The 15993-nt window shown below is 38.6% G+C and overlaps 2 protein-coding genes across 2 annotated transcripts; both read right to left on the reverse strand.

Annotated features, from left to right (window-relative positions):
- Positions 1 to 1622: 1622 nt before the first annotated feature.
- Positions 1623 to 3335, reverse strand: LOC149023394 (protein CANDIDATE G PROTEIN-COUPLED RECEPTOR 7-like). The gene is given in 2 exon segments (XM_089143935.1): positions 1623 to 2224; positions 2226 to 3335. Coding segments are annotated over 2 exon segments (1308 nt in total). The 5' UTR covers positions 3117 to 3335; the 3' UTR covers positions 1623 to 1807.
- A 3565-nt stretch (positions 3336 to 6900) lies between these two features.
- LOC149023395 (cytochrome P450 CYP72A616-like) lies at positions 6901 to 9015 on the reverse strand. Its single transcript, XM_089142787.1, has 5 exons — positions 8679 to 9015; positions 8339 to 8559; positions 7980 to 8230; positions 7468 to 7855; positions 6901 to 7379 (listed from the first exon to the last, which is right to left on the reverse strand). Exons 1-5 carry the CDS (start codon positions 8953 to 8955, stop codon positions 6954 to 6956), a joined length of 1563 nt encoding a protein of 520 aa, XP_088998913.1. The 5' UTR covers positions 8956 to 9015; the 3' UTR covers positions 6901 to 6953.
- Between the last annotated feature and the right edge of the window lie 6978 nt (positions 9016 to 15993).

A 15993-nucleotide genomic window follows, 5' to 3' on the forward strand; every position in this document is an offset into this window, starting at 1 on the left:
CTATGGTAAAGTTAGAAACAAGATTTAAGTCTATGGACTCTGCGAGCAAGTCCATGAGATAAAACAGAAGGACATGTCACTCTCTGAATACTACAACACTCTTGGTGCATTGTGGCAAAAGATTGACCACTAAAACACCTTTTAGCCTAACAATGTTGCAGCACTGCAAACACCTAGATGAGACTTGAGTGTATGATTTCCTAGCAGGAAATAAATGTTGAATATGATCCCATTCAATTTCAAATTCTTAGCCGGGATCCTTTTCCCACTTTAGAAAAATCATATACCTTGGTACACACAGAAATTGCTCGTGCTGCAATACTTCCTTCCTCCACACCTGATAGGTCAGCCCTCCAGACTAAGACAGGAAGTAGTAGGAAAGCATCAAAAGAAGTTATCAAGTTTGAACATTGCGGTAAACCATGACATACAAAAGAAAATGTTGAAACTTCACAGGAAGCCTTAGGCTTTGAAACAAAAAGAAAGACTAATCATGGAAAAAAATCAAAGAAAGACTTAGGGCAACCAAACTGAAGCTAACCTTACTCCTACTGACACGGTCTCCAAGCTCTCCAATGAAGAATAGCAAGCTCTTCATCAGTTACTGCAAGCTGCCCCCACTACCACCATCATATATTCAACTGCCTCTTCTACCTCTGATATAATCAAGCTTCTTAGGTATCTCTACCCTACCTTTTTGTGTTATGACTGCACCAGACTCTTGGATTATCAATTCCGGTGCTACAGATCATATGACTGGTTCTTACACATAGCAAACCGCATTTAGTTGCCAACTGAAGTGGCCAATCTTGATGGCTTAACTGAAAATTGGAACAAAGCAGGACAGAAGCATAATTAACCAAACCCATATCAGAAAAGCCTTGACATAGCCATATCAATATCAATCACTCAGTCTTCGCTACAAAAGATGCCTCCTTGCTAGAGCCAAATCAGAAGTGGCAACCTAAACTGTTTGAAAATGGAACAGAATTTGCACATCCACCACCAAAAAATAGTCCTAACTGTGTATTTGAACCAAAGAGTTATGGAAACTCTTTCACACCTACAAGCCATCAAACGATTAGAATAATATCTGCATATATATATCCTTTGACTCGTCCAGTTCCTAGTAAACAATAATATTATTAAGCTTAACTTTAGAGGTTCTTATTTTAATAATTTAATTCCCTTTTTCAGCCTTCATTTCAGACAGAGAGACAGAGAGACAGAGAGAGAGAGAAAGAGAGTAAAGGTGCGAGTGATTTGAATATGAAATCCCCCTAGAAAATTCACTTATGCACAAGAAACTTAAAGCAAAAACCTGCACAACAGTCCAATTGCATTCGCTTGATGGAACACATATTGAGAACACTTTGAAGACAAAACTCATAAGAAAGCTTCATGAGAAAAATTAGAAAAGAACTGAACAGAGATATGCTTAACAAAAGCCTGTAGATAACACTACCATTTATACAAATAAAAAATGTGTGAAAAATAGAGAACCAAATCCCTAGTAGAAGCAAGCACAGAACCAAACACATTGTTAGAGTAAACAGTTCCTCTAAATGACTAAAATCAAATACAAAACTTACTGGTACTTCAGAATTAGCATGGCGGCAGGATGAAAGAACAATAATTTCACTTTGAAGGCCATATTACACCAAAAGATTTTGAATACTCAGCGATGAGAAACATATACTACTTTTACTTTTTCAATCGTAAATATGTTAATCCAACTCTCAAGCCGTCAAAGTCGGAGCAGAAAATGGACACAACATTGAACTCAAACTCCTCTTCAGTATTCATTTTAAAGCTCAAATTCTTCATCCCGAAGAGCTGCCTCAGCAGCCTCTTCTTCTTCGTCATCGATGACAAAGTACTCGTTCTTCTCAATCGGCTGAAACATATAAAATATTACCATGTAGAAAACAAGACTTGCAGTTTCCTCTGCAGCACTGCTCACCCACTGATACTTGTAAGCAGCAATGGTCCTAAGGGCAAAAACTACTATTCTAGTGAAATACAAGTAACCAATCACAACAATGTAGAATTGCCGGAAAAGGGTCAACTTGGACAAATTCCTGGCTGCCTTCCCGTCCGTCTTGGAGGTCTCCCTCAGAGACCTGATCGACCAGACGATAGGGAAAATAATGGCGAAACAACATACGATGTCAACCAACAAAAACACCTGATTCCATGTAACCCAGTCCCTAATGAAGGGTCCCAGTCTCCCCAATCACCACCGAAGCCAAGTTAGCTAGAACCTGGAGCGGGATCACGATCATCAAAACTTTCTTCTCTCTCTCTTGCAAGAAGGGCTTCAGGAAAGACCAACCCGTTCCGATCAGGACAATGACAGTGAAGAGCAAGACAACCCTGAGAAACTGGAATATATAGAAGAGAATATCCCAACCGTGTGGAGTCCCACTGACCTTGATGTAATGCTTATCTTCGGCAGCACAGATCAGATTCAAAGCTTTTGAGAGCAGAAGACCTCCCATGAGGAGATGGATCCGATGAATGGAGAGCTTGTTGGTATAGCAAACGTAGATCCATAACCCTAAGAAAGCAAAATAGGCGACGGAGAAGAGGAAATAAAGCATGGGCAACTGGGTCTGTCCGGCGGGTAGGTAGTCATTGACGCCATTGTCAGTGTTGTAGATCTCGGTACGAACGGACATGGTAACCTGACTCTCGGGAGCGCAATTGGAGAAGTAGAGGCTGTATTCATTGGGTACCGTGACCGGAAATGAACCGTTGAAGCTCCGCTGGGATAACGAAAGATCCTTGAAAGTGAAGAGAACGGTGATGTAACGACTGTCGAGAACGCAGAAATTAGGGTTTTCTTCGGCTTCCAATAAAACTCGAATGAGGGCTTCTTCGGAGAGAAGGAAGAAACCGAAGCGTGATGGATCAGGCTGCGAGAGAGATGAAGAGTAGGAGACGTCGGAAACAGTGACCATGACATGACCGGTGTGAGTGAAGCCGAATTTTTCGAAGAGTATCATACCTCTGGTGTCCGCAGTGATCTTAAGGTTCTTGATCTCTGCAAATGCGAAAGGAAGGAGGAAGAGAGACAAGAAAATGAGGCAGCAGTGGCGGCTGTGGTCTTCCATGATCTGAATCGGGAAAACGCCGGCAGCTTTTCTTACTGATAACTGTGTCGATCACGGAGGAGGCAGTGCACCAGTTGCTCCTGCACTTACGGTTAGGAGGTGGTTGGCACTTTTTGCTGCGTAGAGAAGAAGATTGGAGGACCAAACACGAGAGGGTGAACTGCTGCAATCTCAAACCGAAGCAACGAGTACACCTCGGACATTTCAGGGCTTATGAAGTGCGGAATCGGGATGCAACCCGTTCTGAGTCCATAGTTTTAACAACCCGAAACGGATCGGTGAGTCCATTGGATTCGGTCAAAGTGTACCGAACTTTCTATCCAAGTAAAATTCTGAGTGTCCTCTTGACTGTTTGACGAAATTCAGATTCGGTTTCTACATATTCTCGCGTGGATTAAATCTTAAATGTGTTTTGTTTGAAAGATGAGTTTTCTTGGAGTCAGTTTACGCGTATTTTGACTACGTCTTAGACCCTGGTCTCGAGACTCAACAGTATTCTTATTATTATTATATATTATCATCACAAAATTAAGAATAATAAGAAATACCTATTAATAAATTTGAATTTGATTCATTAGTTTTCGATCTACCACTAAATAAACACACTTTCCTAAAACTAAATTTCTAAAACAAATGCAGTTTTTTTTTTGGTTGGCAACTCCGATTTCTAGGCTTTGCCTGATTAATCAGGTGTTCCACAATGATTCGATTCCGGAACCTTATTTAAGCTGACCAAACTGCTTACCACTTGGACCAACCCCGTTGGTAGAAATGCACTTTTACTATATTAAAAATAATAAAACACAGGATATAATTAAATTGCATTTTATTTTATTGTATTATTATTTTTATTTTAATCCAAGGTTCATCCGGGCCAGCTTGGGCACACCACGATTACATCCTCAGGGGAGCTTTTATATAATTAATAAAGGTGGGACTTTGTCTCTACCCCGAGAGGATTCAAACTCTGACCTCCTATATGAAAGCATTGATCTTTTACCAACTGAGAATATAATTAAATTGCATTATTCTTTATATCCTTTTATTATTCCATTCACTTCTCTTAATTTTTTTTTTATACATATTTTTTCAATTATTTTTGTGAGTTTTGATTGTTCTCCCTTGTATAAAGTATTCTTTATGCATTACGGTCAGGTATTCTTTATGCATTACGGTCACAAGGTAAAATTTGGCAAAAAAATGTCACAAGGTAAAATCATCAAAACAATTGAAATTTGATGCATGAAACCCAATATGAAAAAAAAAAAACGATAAACTTCATTTTTGGTTTCATACAATTATTTTTCTCTTCTGTTTTTAAACCCTAGTGTCTTTTGCATCCGTACATCCATTTAAATCCTACTCTGGATCAGGCTTCTCTTGAATGAAGAACTCAAATTTTTATTATAATTTATTATTTCATCTGGAAATATTGTAATTTGGTACATTTTAATCGTGATAATTCCAACCCCATTAAAGTTTTACAATCTGTATCACTTTTTATCTCTAAACTCCATGTCTCTCTCCCTGGACTATTGGGGGATGATTTTCACGAATCTCCTCTTCATCATACTCTCACTTGTCTTTGTCAAACTTCCTATTATTTCTATTGATCTGTCTTTACTAATGTGTATAGGAGTTTTTAGTCAAAAACTAGCAAAGACTAGATGGTGCTTTGGTGTGTGCTGGAATAATTGTTTTACATTGCATTGTGAATTTGTGATGGGTAAAGGGGAGCTTGTTAAATTGGCTCACCAATTTGGCCAAACAAATCTATGCATGAGTAACCCTATTATTTTAACCAACATAATCCTGAGTTCGGATCATCTCCCATGATGGGGACGGCTATTGACAACAAATTACATGGAGCCCACAGATTTAGGTGATGGGTTTTTTTAATATTTTATTACTTTTTACTTGTGGGCCTCACATAATTTGTGGTTGTAAAGTCATCGAGAGAGATGAGCTACACCTTATGATCTCATCCCTACCCTGTATTTATTCTATTTCAAGTTAAATAAAAAATTTGTTTCATTTCCTTTTATTTATTTATTTTTCCCCTTCTATTCTTACATGGAACCATGACTTTGAAATCCAAAACCATCCCTTATAATTAAATAGGGACCTCCTCCCCTTCATTTGGGACGTCCAAGTCCATAGCTTCGAAGGCCTCCTCAAATCTCCTTAGTTCGCTTCCCTTCCTCAACATTTCTCTTGAATAGCATATTCCATCTTCCCATCCCAATTCAATTGCTTCTTTTTTTCTTTTTCTTTTTTCTTTTTTGGTACTGATGCTTTTTTAATACTATAAATGTAATGCCGTCCGCAAGGGTCGAACCCAAGACCTCTCCATTGAGAAGTATGGGTCTTTACCATTGAACCAACCCTGCATTGGCTTTATTGTAATAATGTGTTGCAATTTGCAAACATCCAGAGGCGGAACCAAGATGAAAGACAGATCACCGCCAAGGCTTTCCGATCTAGTACCTCTCACCTCTTGTCGTCCATATCTTAAAGCTGATCTTTCTTCCCACCGAATGATAAATAAAAATATTTTTGATATAGGTAGTCTTCGATGTGCATCTTTGAAAATCCAAAGTATGAACCATCAAACTTCTCAATCCACAACTTCCCTTCTTCCACCATTCCTCCCACACTAAACTATGGCTATGATAGCAATTGTTAGGACTGAAACCGAGGAACAATCACACAACAAAAGAAAGAGAAAAAAAGATCAAACACATAACACAAAAGATTTTATGTGGGAAACCCTCAAGTGGAAGAAAGCCCAAGGCCGCCAAACAATCCACTAATTACAATGAGCTGAAATTTTTTTTTAAGAAGAGGAGAGTTAAATATTTATACCAAAAACCCTAAGCCAAAATATAATGAACACCATCCATATCTCAGGGTAATCTAGGTTGTCGAATGAAGAATTTCTATGTAAATCAGGTAATTTGGGTTGTGCAAGTTATGTTCCCCGCGGAGGACTGCTGTCCCCTACCACCCCCAACAATCATGCAAAATCGGGCCCACATACATAACAAAGTCCCCCATTTAAGAGAATGGAAAAATGTTGTTAAGGTAGCACCATATGGATCCTATCAATTCAAAGTTTGATATTTTGCCAAACCTCAAAAGGGATCTACTCTATTATGGTAAAGGCCAACTTACATCATATAAAATGTTCCAAGGCCCATTTTGGGGCCTAAATGCACCTAGTCATGTTCAAAATTTTCAAGTTCTTTGAAGTATTGGTGGTGGGCATTAAACTGTTTGGAGGAAATTATCTAGATTTACCACATGTCCAATTTCGATGGCTACAAGCAAAAACGTGAAGTCCTTAACAACCCCCCCCCCCAAAAAAAAAAGAAGAAGAAGATGAAGAAACGTGACGTTAGATAGGAAACTAATGAAAATGGACAGCTCAAATCTTTATTGTTAACTTTTGAATTGTCACAATCGTTTGTTACAAGAATAAAGATATTCTCTCCTTCGGTGCTAAGAGTACATTTTTTGACGTGTAACCATATTGAAAAAATCCATACCAAATTATAAAAAATAAACTCATAAACCCTCCAGGGGTTGCTTAATTGACAAAAGACCAATATTGCCTTATAGTTTGAGATCAAAAGTTAGAATTCCCTCAGATTCAGAAGCAAAGCTTTAATTTATATTCAAGTTCTATGTAAAAACTATCCACGTGAGGATGTAGTCAAGTTGCACGTACCCAAAAATAGAACTCATCATGAATGCTCTATTGTTATATATATTTTTTGAGCAATATATTGTTATACATATGACATACAAATGAATATCATGAAAAAATATATGATTCTACAGTTTGTGTAATATGATTTGAGCACCATGTTGTGGATGAAGGGTTACTACGGTAGTAGGAGCATGAGCATAGGATGGAGAAAGTTCAAAATCAAATTGTTGCAGGATCATTGCTAAAGCCATCTTTGCTTCCAAAACTGCGAAGTTTTGCCCAATGCATATTCGAGGGCCCCAACCAAATGGGAAAAATGAAACTTTATTCTTTGTGGCCTTCGATATTCCCTCTGCAAATCTCTCTGGTTTGAATTCATTTGCATCTTTCCCCCAGACTTCCTGATCACGATGGACAAGGGCTATGGGTAACATTAGTTGTATTCCAGGAGGCAAAGATATTTCTCCTAGTTTTATGTTCTTGTATGTACAGCGAGCGAGTTGCAGAACTGGTGGATATAATCTCAGAACTTCATATAGAATCATGGTAACCTGCAAAGGAAGATTACAATAAGTTGATGAAAGTTCAGAAAAGCTATGTTCTATATTATCTGGGATCGATGAGAAAGCAAATACTTACAACTTTGAGGTGATTCAGTCCATCAAAATGGGGTTTGTTCTTTCCAAATACTTGAAAGATCTCTTCTCTAGCACGCACTTGCCATTCTGGATGCATACTTAAGACAATCATCGTCCAGACAAGGAGAACAGATGTTGTTTCCTGCCCTGCAAAGTAGAATAGTTTACACTCTTGGATGACCTCTTCAATCGTCATTCCAACGTTCTTCTTGTTTTTATTTTCTTGAATTTCATTATAGTTTGATTCAAGTAACAAGCCTAGCAGATCGTCATTTTTGGCCTCTCCAACCTTCATAGCCTCTTGTCTGTTACTGATAATGCCCATTAAAAGGGTTTGCACTTCTTTGTAGATCTCTTTCATTCTTTTGTTGCTCTTGGTTGGCAGCAAACTGTATACATTAAATTTGAAAATGGATGATTAATTGCTAGTTATTCTCTGTAGATCAGAGCAAATTATTTGAACTGATTCAAGGAAATATAGAAATGAACTGGTAAAAAGAAGATGAATTTCACCTAAAACCAGGGATAAATGCAGTTCGCAAAGACTGCATCATTAGCTCTGCTTGCTCATCTTGCAATTTGAAAATCCGTCTACCTTCTTCATATGAGCTACCAAATGCTGCTCTAGAAATAACATCTCCAGTTAAATTCTGGAGTTCAGGCCACACATCCAATTCCCTCGACCCTTCTGGTGAAAGTGAAACCAATTTCTCCCATTTGCAGACCATCTCATTACAGCTTGCATAGAATGCAGACAACATTCCCTTTTAACAGTTAACAAAGACCAAGAATTAACAATCTATCAGCATCAAAATAGCATGGAAAAGCTATTACAGAATCTATAACATCATCATCAAAGATAGAGAAGCAACCTTCAGTTTTTCCATATGAAAGGCAGGGTTTATAATCCTCCTGTGTTTGGCCCATTTCTCACCCTCATAGGTAACTAAACCGCCCACAAAAAATTTTAACAGTGAATTCCCTTTGATCTTTGCAAAGTGACCAAATTTATTGCTCATGATATCCCTGATAAGGTCAGGATCCATGACATACAACCTTGGAGAGGTTCCAAACCAAAAGGCAGCATTGTTACCTGTATGTTTAATTTTACATTTAATCAGCAATTGATTCTCTTTTACACATACAAATAAGAAATTTTCAGAACTAAACTGAGAATAAAAAGACGCAGCAAAGATCAGAATCGAGACTAACCGTTTTTCTGTATGGCTTGCAGATGAAAGGGAAGCACACGGGGAAGAATATCATGGGACAGGTTCATGGGCTTGGACCGAGCTTCGTCGAACTGCCTTTGAATCTCTTTCAGGTCACCCAACAGTAAATTGTATGGAGTGACTTTGACGCCTTGTTCCCTGAGAAGCCTCTCCAGCTTCTTTGGCCTCCACCATATCCATTCCAACACCTTCCATCCCCATAATACAACCAAAATACAGACTATCACAGCTGAAATCAGCCCAATTTCTATTGCCATCTCCACTGAAATCAACCAAGAATGAAGACCCCAAAAGAGTGACAGAGAAGGGGTTTGGAACAAGACTATTCAGGAGCTGGTTGAGAGAGAAGAGGGGTGGTGTGACATTTATAGAAGATATTGAGAGACATGGTTCTTTATTTATTTTTCTTTTTTGAGGTGAGTGGCCGATGGGCCACGCATGGACGTTACGTTTATGACGTATATGAGTGCGTCAAACGCTATCAAACATGCATGAGACATTCACTTGTTGGCCGTTTCAGTAAGCTAACCCCAGGCCTGCAACATTATATTCTGGCAACAGAGAAGCGCCGTTTTCTTTACCAAAAACTGGGTTTGTTTCATGTGAAGATTTTCTGACGCGTGACACCAAGTCGTGCCTCATCTTTGTTTGGTGTCTTGATACCGTTCTTATCCTTGCATTCTGAGCTATCTAGAATTGAAGCTGCCTGTCTTCATCTTTTACATTAAGATATTATCTCTGTCTTTCTTTCTAGAACTTTAGCCGCCACCAAACATTTTACCCTTTTCTCCTTCTTTGTTTACCGCCAAATGTTTTGCCATTAACATTTAGGAGTGGCAAACTAATCAAAAAGACTAATGCTGCCTTTGTTTGCAAAGGTGGGATGAGAAAAAAGATGTGGAAAAAAAAACATGTGGGTCCCATGTGTAGTCGGGTGAAGGAGAAGAAAAAGAAATGAAAGAGTTTTGTGGAAGGGTGATAGTGGTAGATCCCACTTTTTACTTTTCCCAACTTTCCCACAAAGTCCCACCAAATATGTGGGGTTTTAAAATAGCTTGGGGTGGGAAAGTTGAGTGCCACAACAACAGACAAGTTTCCTTGATTCAAAGAAATTTGTCTCTGTGCAGTAAGATTAACAGGAAGGGAACCTTAGCGACTGAGGAACCCTAGCGCAACTCTGCAACAAGTTACCGTTGCTGCCGCTCTTTGAGGTGGAGAGACTCTCTGTCTCTCCACCTCCACCCCTTTCACCGTTACGGTCCCTCACTTCCTCTCTCTCCGTTTTTGCTCCCTCACCTCCTCTCTCCCTCGCTTCCACCTCTCTACGTTTTCTCCATCTCCACCTCTCTTTTCCGCCTCCTCGCCTCCTCCACCAGCACCCCTCTCTCTCCGCCTCTCTTCCGTGCAGTAAGATCTCTTGCTGCTTCCTCTGTTTTCTTTCTCCTTTTCTTCCCTCTGAGTCAGCGTTTCCTGCTCACCTCCCTCCTATTATTTCCGCCTTCTCTCCTCCTTCTTCATCTGCCAGGAAAACAAATCTGAGTTTTTTTGTTTCTTCTCATCTTTTTGTTTCCTAGTCCCATCGCCTCTAGCCTCTAGCATAGTTTTCTCTCCCATCTCTCTTTCTCTATCTTTTCATCACCCACTTCATTAGGGGGGGGAAAAAAAACTAATCTCTGGTTCCAGCGACTTTGGTGTGTTAGCCAAAATTGATAATATAATGAGGGGAATCAAAAAATTAAGAGAAGATCCGAAAAGACAAAACTTGAACCGAAAAAGAAGAGTAAAGGAAAACCGTCGAGGCGCGTCAGACGCTTTCCTTAAAACAGATTCGTCCCCTCCACAGTGTGCTTGAGGATTCAACGGACGTCTGTCTCCCAGGATACAACGACGAACAACGATGTACTTAGCACAAAGTATATCGCAACGACGAACTTGACATGTGCCTTCCTTCTATCACCACATGATTCAAACACGAAACCAAACTCGAAGCCAAACTCAAACCATTGACAACACTCACAAATCGTTTTTAAGAAGACCCTTAAAACACACTTAGCATTCTTCTTAAATCATAAAAAAAAAACACAACACAACCACCATCTTCACCAAGGGGGTATCCCTGTTTATTGAGGAATTCTATGTCTCTTTAACTAGCTTGAAAGATGAAAAGCCATAGTCATTATTCCCCAAACTTAATGAATTAAGTTATGGAAATGAAAAGCTTTATTAATAACCAAGCTAGAAAAGAGAAGTTTCTTGGAAATCAAGAGTCCCCAAAAACCTCCATAATTATCTTAGAGAAATGAGAAGTTTGTTGTTAGGAAATAGAAGGTCCCATAACCTCCATTCATGAATTCTCCTTGGGAGATGAAACACCCAATAGTCCATAGGGATTCCCATAACCCTTCATTCATGACCTCTCTTAGTGCAATGAATCACCAAAATAGTACATTTGTATTCCATGCACTTATTTCCACAAATTCATTTATTTCCACAAACTCTCCATATGAATGATTTTCATTCACATTCACTCATGCTCAAAGAGCATATTCCAACATGGTGCATACCGTCGCCGATCTTCTGTTTTGCTTTTCCGGCCTCTCCTTCTCCCTAGTTGCAGCACTTCCTTTTTCCCCTTTCTTCAGTTTTTTTAATAACAAATAATTTCTTTGGTTGCAGCAATCGTTGGTGCACACCGCCGATAAACTCCAAATCGGGATACAAGTTTTTCTGCGGCAAGCTTGAACGCCTTTACGGCAGCGCCGGATGGCAGGTCTAACCCTCCTCCACACTTTTGATGTTACCACTGCGACAACCAAAAGACTTTTGTGTCCGCCCTTGAGGCGTGTTGTGTGTCTGTGTCCGTCCTTGAGGCGTGTTGTCTATCCACCCTTGAGGTGTGTTTTATATCCGCCTTTCAGGCGTGTATTTTGTTCCCCTATGTGGGTGCCGGTGCTTATTTGGTGTTGTATTTATTGCAGTTTTATTTCTAAGGGTATATTGGGCTTGACTCATCCCTTACTCAGGATGACCCTGTCTATTGCATTTATGACAATTTGGTCGCTTTCCGCTCCTTGGTTCGATGTGAACCTTGTGTTTTCATGCAGCTGTGTGTCTGTACTTTTCTTTCTTTAATGAATGAAATACTGTTTACCAAAAAAAAAAAAAAAAACTTGTCTCTCACTTTCCCACTCCAAACAATCAAACAATCTATCATTTTGGGATTTAAAGGAAAAAGTAAGAAATTTGCACTCTTTTCAAGAATTTTCCCACCCCACCTTTATTCCAGCAAACAAACACAGCCTAAGGGAAAATTAGTTTTTAGGTTTTCTTTCAGAAAAGTAATTATGTTTCACTTAATAAAATTAATTAAAACTAAGTTTGGGTTTACAAAACTAACTAAAACAGTGATTTCTCATCCATTTGAATATTTTTACTTTTTAAATTAACTACATTGAAGAGGAAAAATTACTATTTTGTCCAAAAGAAGAAAGTCACTAATTTTTCATACCCTTTCGACATTTTTGCTCCCAAATTGATATGGTCAATTTTAAGGGTAAGAAGGTCCAAAGAGATGAAACATCACTATTTTGGTTAGTTTTGTAAATGCAAATTCAGTTTTAATTAATTTTGTTATGTGAAACATTGAGTGTTTACTTTTGTAAAGAAAACCTAAACATAGTTAATCACGTCATTTTCTCAAAAGGCAAGGCCTTGAGAGAAAATAAATAGAATTTTAAAATAAAAAAGTGTGAAAAGAGATTATGTTGAGCATCAGCCCTGAGATCACTATCCACATAAGCCAGCGAAGAGAGTAGGGAAAATTAATGATTAGTTTCTTCTAAGTTTTGCTTTACAAAAACAGCCGCCTTAATGTGTCAATTAAGAAAACTAATTAAAACCAATTTTGACTTTTACAAAACTAACTAAAATAAAATCTTTTTTTTCTTCTTTTTCTTTCTATTTTTTAACTTTGCTTCTAGGTTACTTAATTATGCTATGATTAGTTTTAGGGGTAAAAATGTCTAAAACAACAACATTGTGTGGCTATTTTTTTTTTTTTTGGATAAATAAATAATATATTAAAAACAATAAACAACACAATAAGAAAAAATTACAAAGGAACTTAGATAGAGGGAGGAGCAAGGAGCTCAAGAGGGGGAAAAGAGAGCAACTGAGACCCTAAAAACTAATAATTAACTTATTTCTGGGATTGTCAGCAACAGGGGACTAGGGGAGGGATAGCAATCTAGAAGAAACATCAAAGTAGATGACTTTTCAAATCAAGTCTAAGGATCGAGATTTGGAAGTCCATCTTCTAAGGTTGCGTTCCCACCAAATGTGATGGATGACGGCATTAAAGACTAACTTGCCAAGGTGATCACAAATGGAGTGACCGGCAAAATTCCTCAAGATCCAAGACCAATCACAAACAAACTCGTGTGAGCATCTCGAGCGGGGCCAAATGGATGCAAGGGCTCTTTCCCAAAGAGGGCGGGAGAAGGGGCAAGAAAAGAAAATGTGGTCAATGTCCTCTTAACCACTCCAGTAAAGGATGCAACTAGGGTTGGTAGGGATTTGGCGGTTGATGAGGAAGGAATGGGTAGGGAGAGCATGGTTGAGCGCTCTCCAAAGGGTGAGGGAATGACGGGGAATGTCGCCTTTGAACCAAACCAAATGGGACCAGGGAACAAGGGGATGGGGGGAGTAGAGAAGGTTCCAAGTGGAAGAAGTGGAAAAGGATTTGGAGGGCGAAGGGGACCAAATGGTGGTATCTTGAGACAAGTAGTGGATAGGCGGGAGAGAATTCCAGACAAGCGAGAGACTGGGGTGGGCGAGAGGGGACCAGGTCCCGAGGTATAAAAAGGAATCAAGGGTGGCAATCTTAGGGATGTCGGTCTCATAGACTGCGCGGACCAAGAAGGGAAAAGAGAATGCCCAACAGATGCCAGGGTCAAGCTAGAAAAGGGTAGTGGAACCCAGTTCTTGCTTTTATTCTTTTTTTTTCGTACAAAGGGGCTTTATTAAGTCGGGGATGGGGATATTAATATGCCTCAACAAGATTTGAACCCACAACCTCTTCACTAAGAAATGTTGGTTTCAACCACTAGAACTTATCTGCGTTGACTACTTTATTTCTTTATTATCTAATATGCATAGCCTATTCTTGTACCTAACAATTCCATCGACATCAAGATTAAAATTTGCTCACTCACCATCCTGCTTCTCTCGTTAATTTTAACAAGAAATTCATCATTATTTTGTTATTTTTTTTATCGTCTAAAGGATGGAGGGTGGCATAATTAAGCTTGCCATGTAGGCTGAAGCACCACTACTGATAATTTCAATAACCAATTTTCTAGCATCTTCAATGATGTGAGGCTGATTGGTTATCAATGTTGTAGAAAATCCTTGTGACTTCCTACTCAATGCATCAACCACAACATGTGCTACACCAGGTTGATAATTAATGCTACAATTATAATATTTCAACAATTCCAACCATCTCATCTGCCTCAAATTTAACTACTTTTGAGTAAAATGGTATTTGAGATTTTTATGATCAGTATGAGTCTCACATTTTTCTCCATAAATGTAATGCCTCTATATCTTTAAAGCAAAAATAATTGTTGCTAACTCCAAATCATGAGTTGGATAATTTTGCTCATGGGGTTTCAAATTCCTTGAAGCATAAACTATCACTCTCTTCCATGTTGCATCAGAACACACCCTAAGCCATTTTTAGATGCATCACTCTAGATAACAAATCCTCCATTGCCAGACGACATACTCAAAACAGTCGACGTTACCATTCTTTGCTTCAATTCTTGAGAACTTCTCTCACATTCATCAATCCATATAAATCCAACTCCCTTCTTAGTGAGTTGGGTTAATGGAATAGCAGTTTTAGAGAATCATTCAATAAATCGCTTATAATAGCCAACTAATCTTAGGAAACTTCTTGGTTTGGCTTACATCCACTACTTGGCTATTAGACTTATACTTTGCTGATAGCTAGGTGTTTTCCTAGTTTGAACAAATATGTTTTCTAAAAAAATAAAAATAAAATAAAAAATGTCTAAGTTAAATATCATAGTTGAATCAAAATCCACATTTTTGGCAACTTATACTTCCAAGGAAAGAGGTTGTACAATAACCATAATAATTAAAAATGTGCCTTAAACATCAAATTCAACTTAGTTTTAGCCACCAAACTTAGAGTTTGTATGATCTTAAAAATGGATAAAGGTAGTGCTTGTAGTGCACAACCATCTGCTATTTCTTAAGATCACACACAATATGCTAATAGTTTGGCTTCTTTTATTTTTAGTATTTTAAATAATTGTATAGATTATTTTGCTTATTAAATTGCTTATATAATAAGTAAAGTTTTGACCAAATAATGATAGTCAAGGAAAACTAATAATTGATTCCAGAGTGTACTAGCAGCCCAACCCAGAGGGTGGGGGGTAACAGGCGGACAACTTGCTTGGGTAGAGAGAACTAGACTTTTATTTCCATTTTTTAGTGTGTAGCACTGTCCTGTGAACGGTCAAAATCTCAACCGTCTATTTCTCAAAAAAGCAAAAATACTTTTTTTAGAAAATAGATGATCAAAATCGAAATCTCAACCATTTGTTGGGGGTGTTGTACAATTATATCTCAACCATTCGCTGGGGGTGTTGCGCATTAATTGCACAACACCCAAGCAATTTCCTCTTTTAGGTCTATAGCTCCCAATCCTTGTGATTGAGCTGATGAGTACAATGGGGGGAAAAAAAGGGACGGGACAAGCGGACAACTTGCTTGGGTAGAGGGAAACTAGACTTTTAGTCCCATTTTTTAGTGCACAGCATTGTGCTATGAATGGTCGAAATCTCGACCGTCTGTTTCTAAAAAATGTGAAACACTTTTTTTAGAAAATAGACGATCAAGATTGAACTCTCAACCATTCACTGGGGTGTTGTGCATTAATTACACAACACCCAAGCAATTTCCTCTTTTAGGTCTATAGCTCCCAATCCTTGTGATTGAGCTTATGAGTACCATGGGGAAAAAAGGGACTTTACTTGGGTCATGTGCATTTGATGCACAAGACCGTCAAGCCACGATTTAAATTTTGGTCGAAATTTTAAAATCTCGACCATTAAAGATTTTGGATTCTACGGTCCAAAATCTCGGCTTGACGATCATGCATGACCCAAGTCACGCGTCAATTGAATCAGATAAGGTTGTCATGCGACTCATGCCCATCCATTGGCGGCGGTTAGTAGGATAAACCCAACGGAGAAAAATTT

This window comes from Hakea prostrata, chromosome 2 (genome assembly GCF_041222555.1).
Source record: "Hakea prostrata isolate BN-2017 chromosome 2, UWA_Hpros_2, whole genome shotgun sequence".
In the NCBI taxonomy this organism is placed as follows: domain Eukaryota; kingdom Viridiplantae; phylum Streptophyta; class Magnoliopsida; order Proteales; family Proteaceae; genus Hakea; species Hakea prostrata.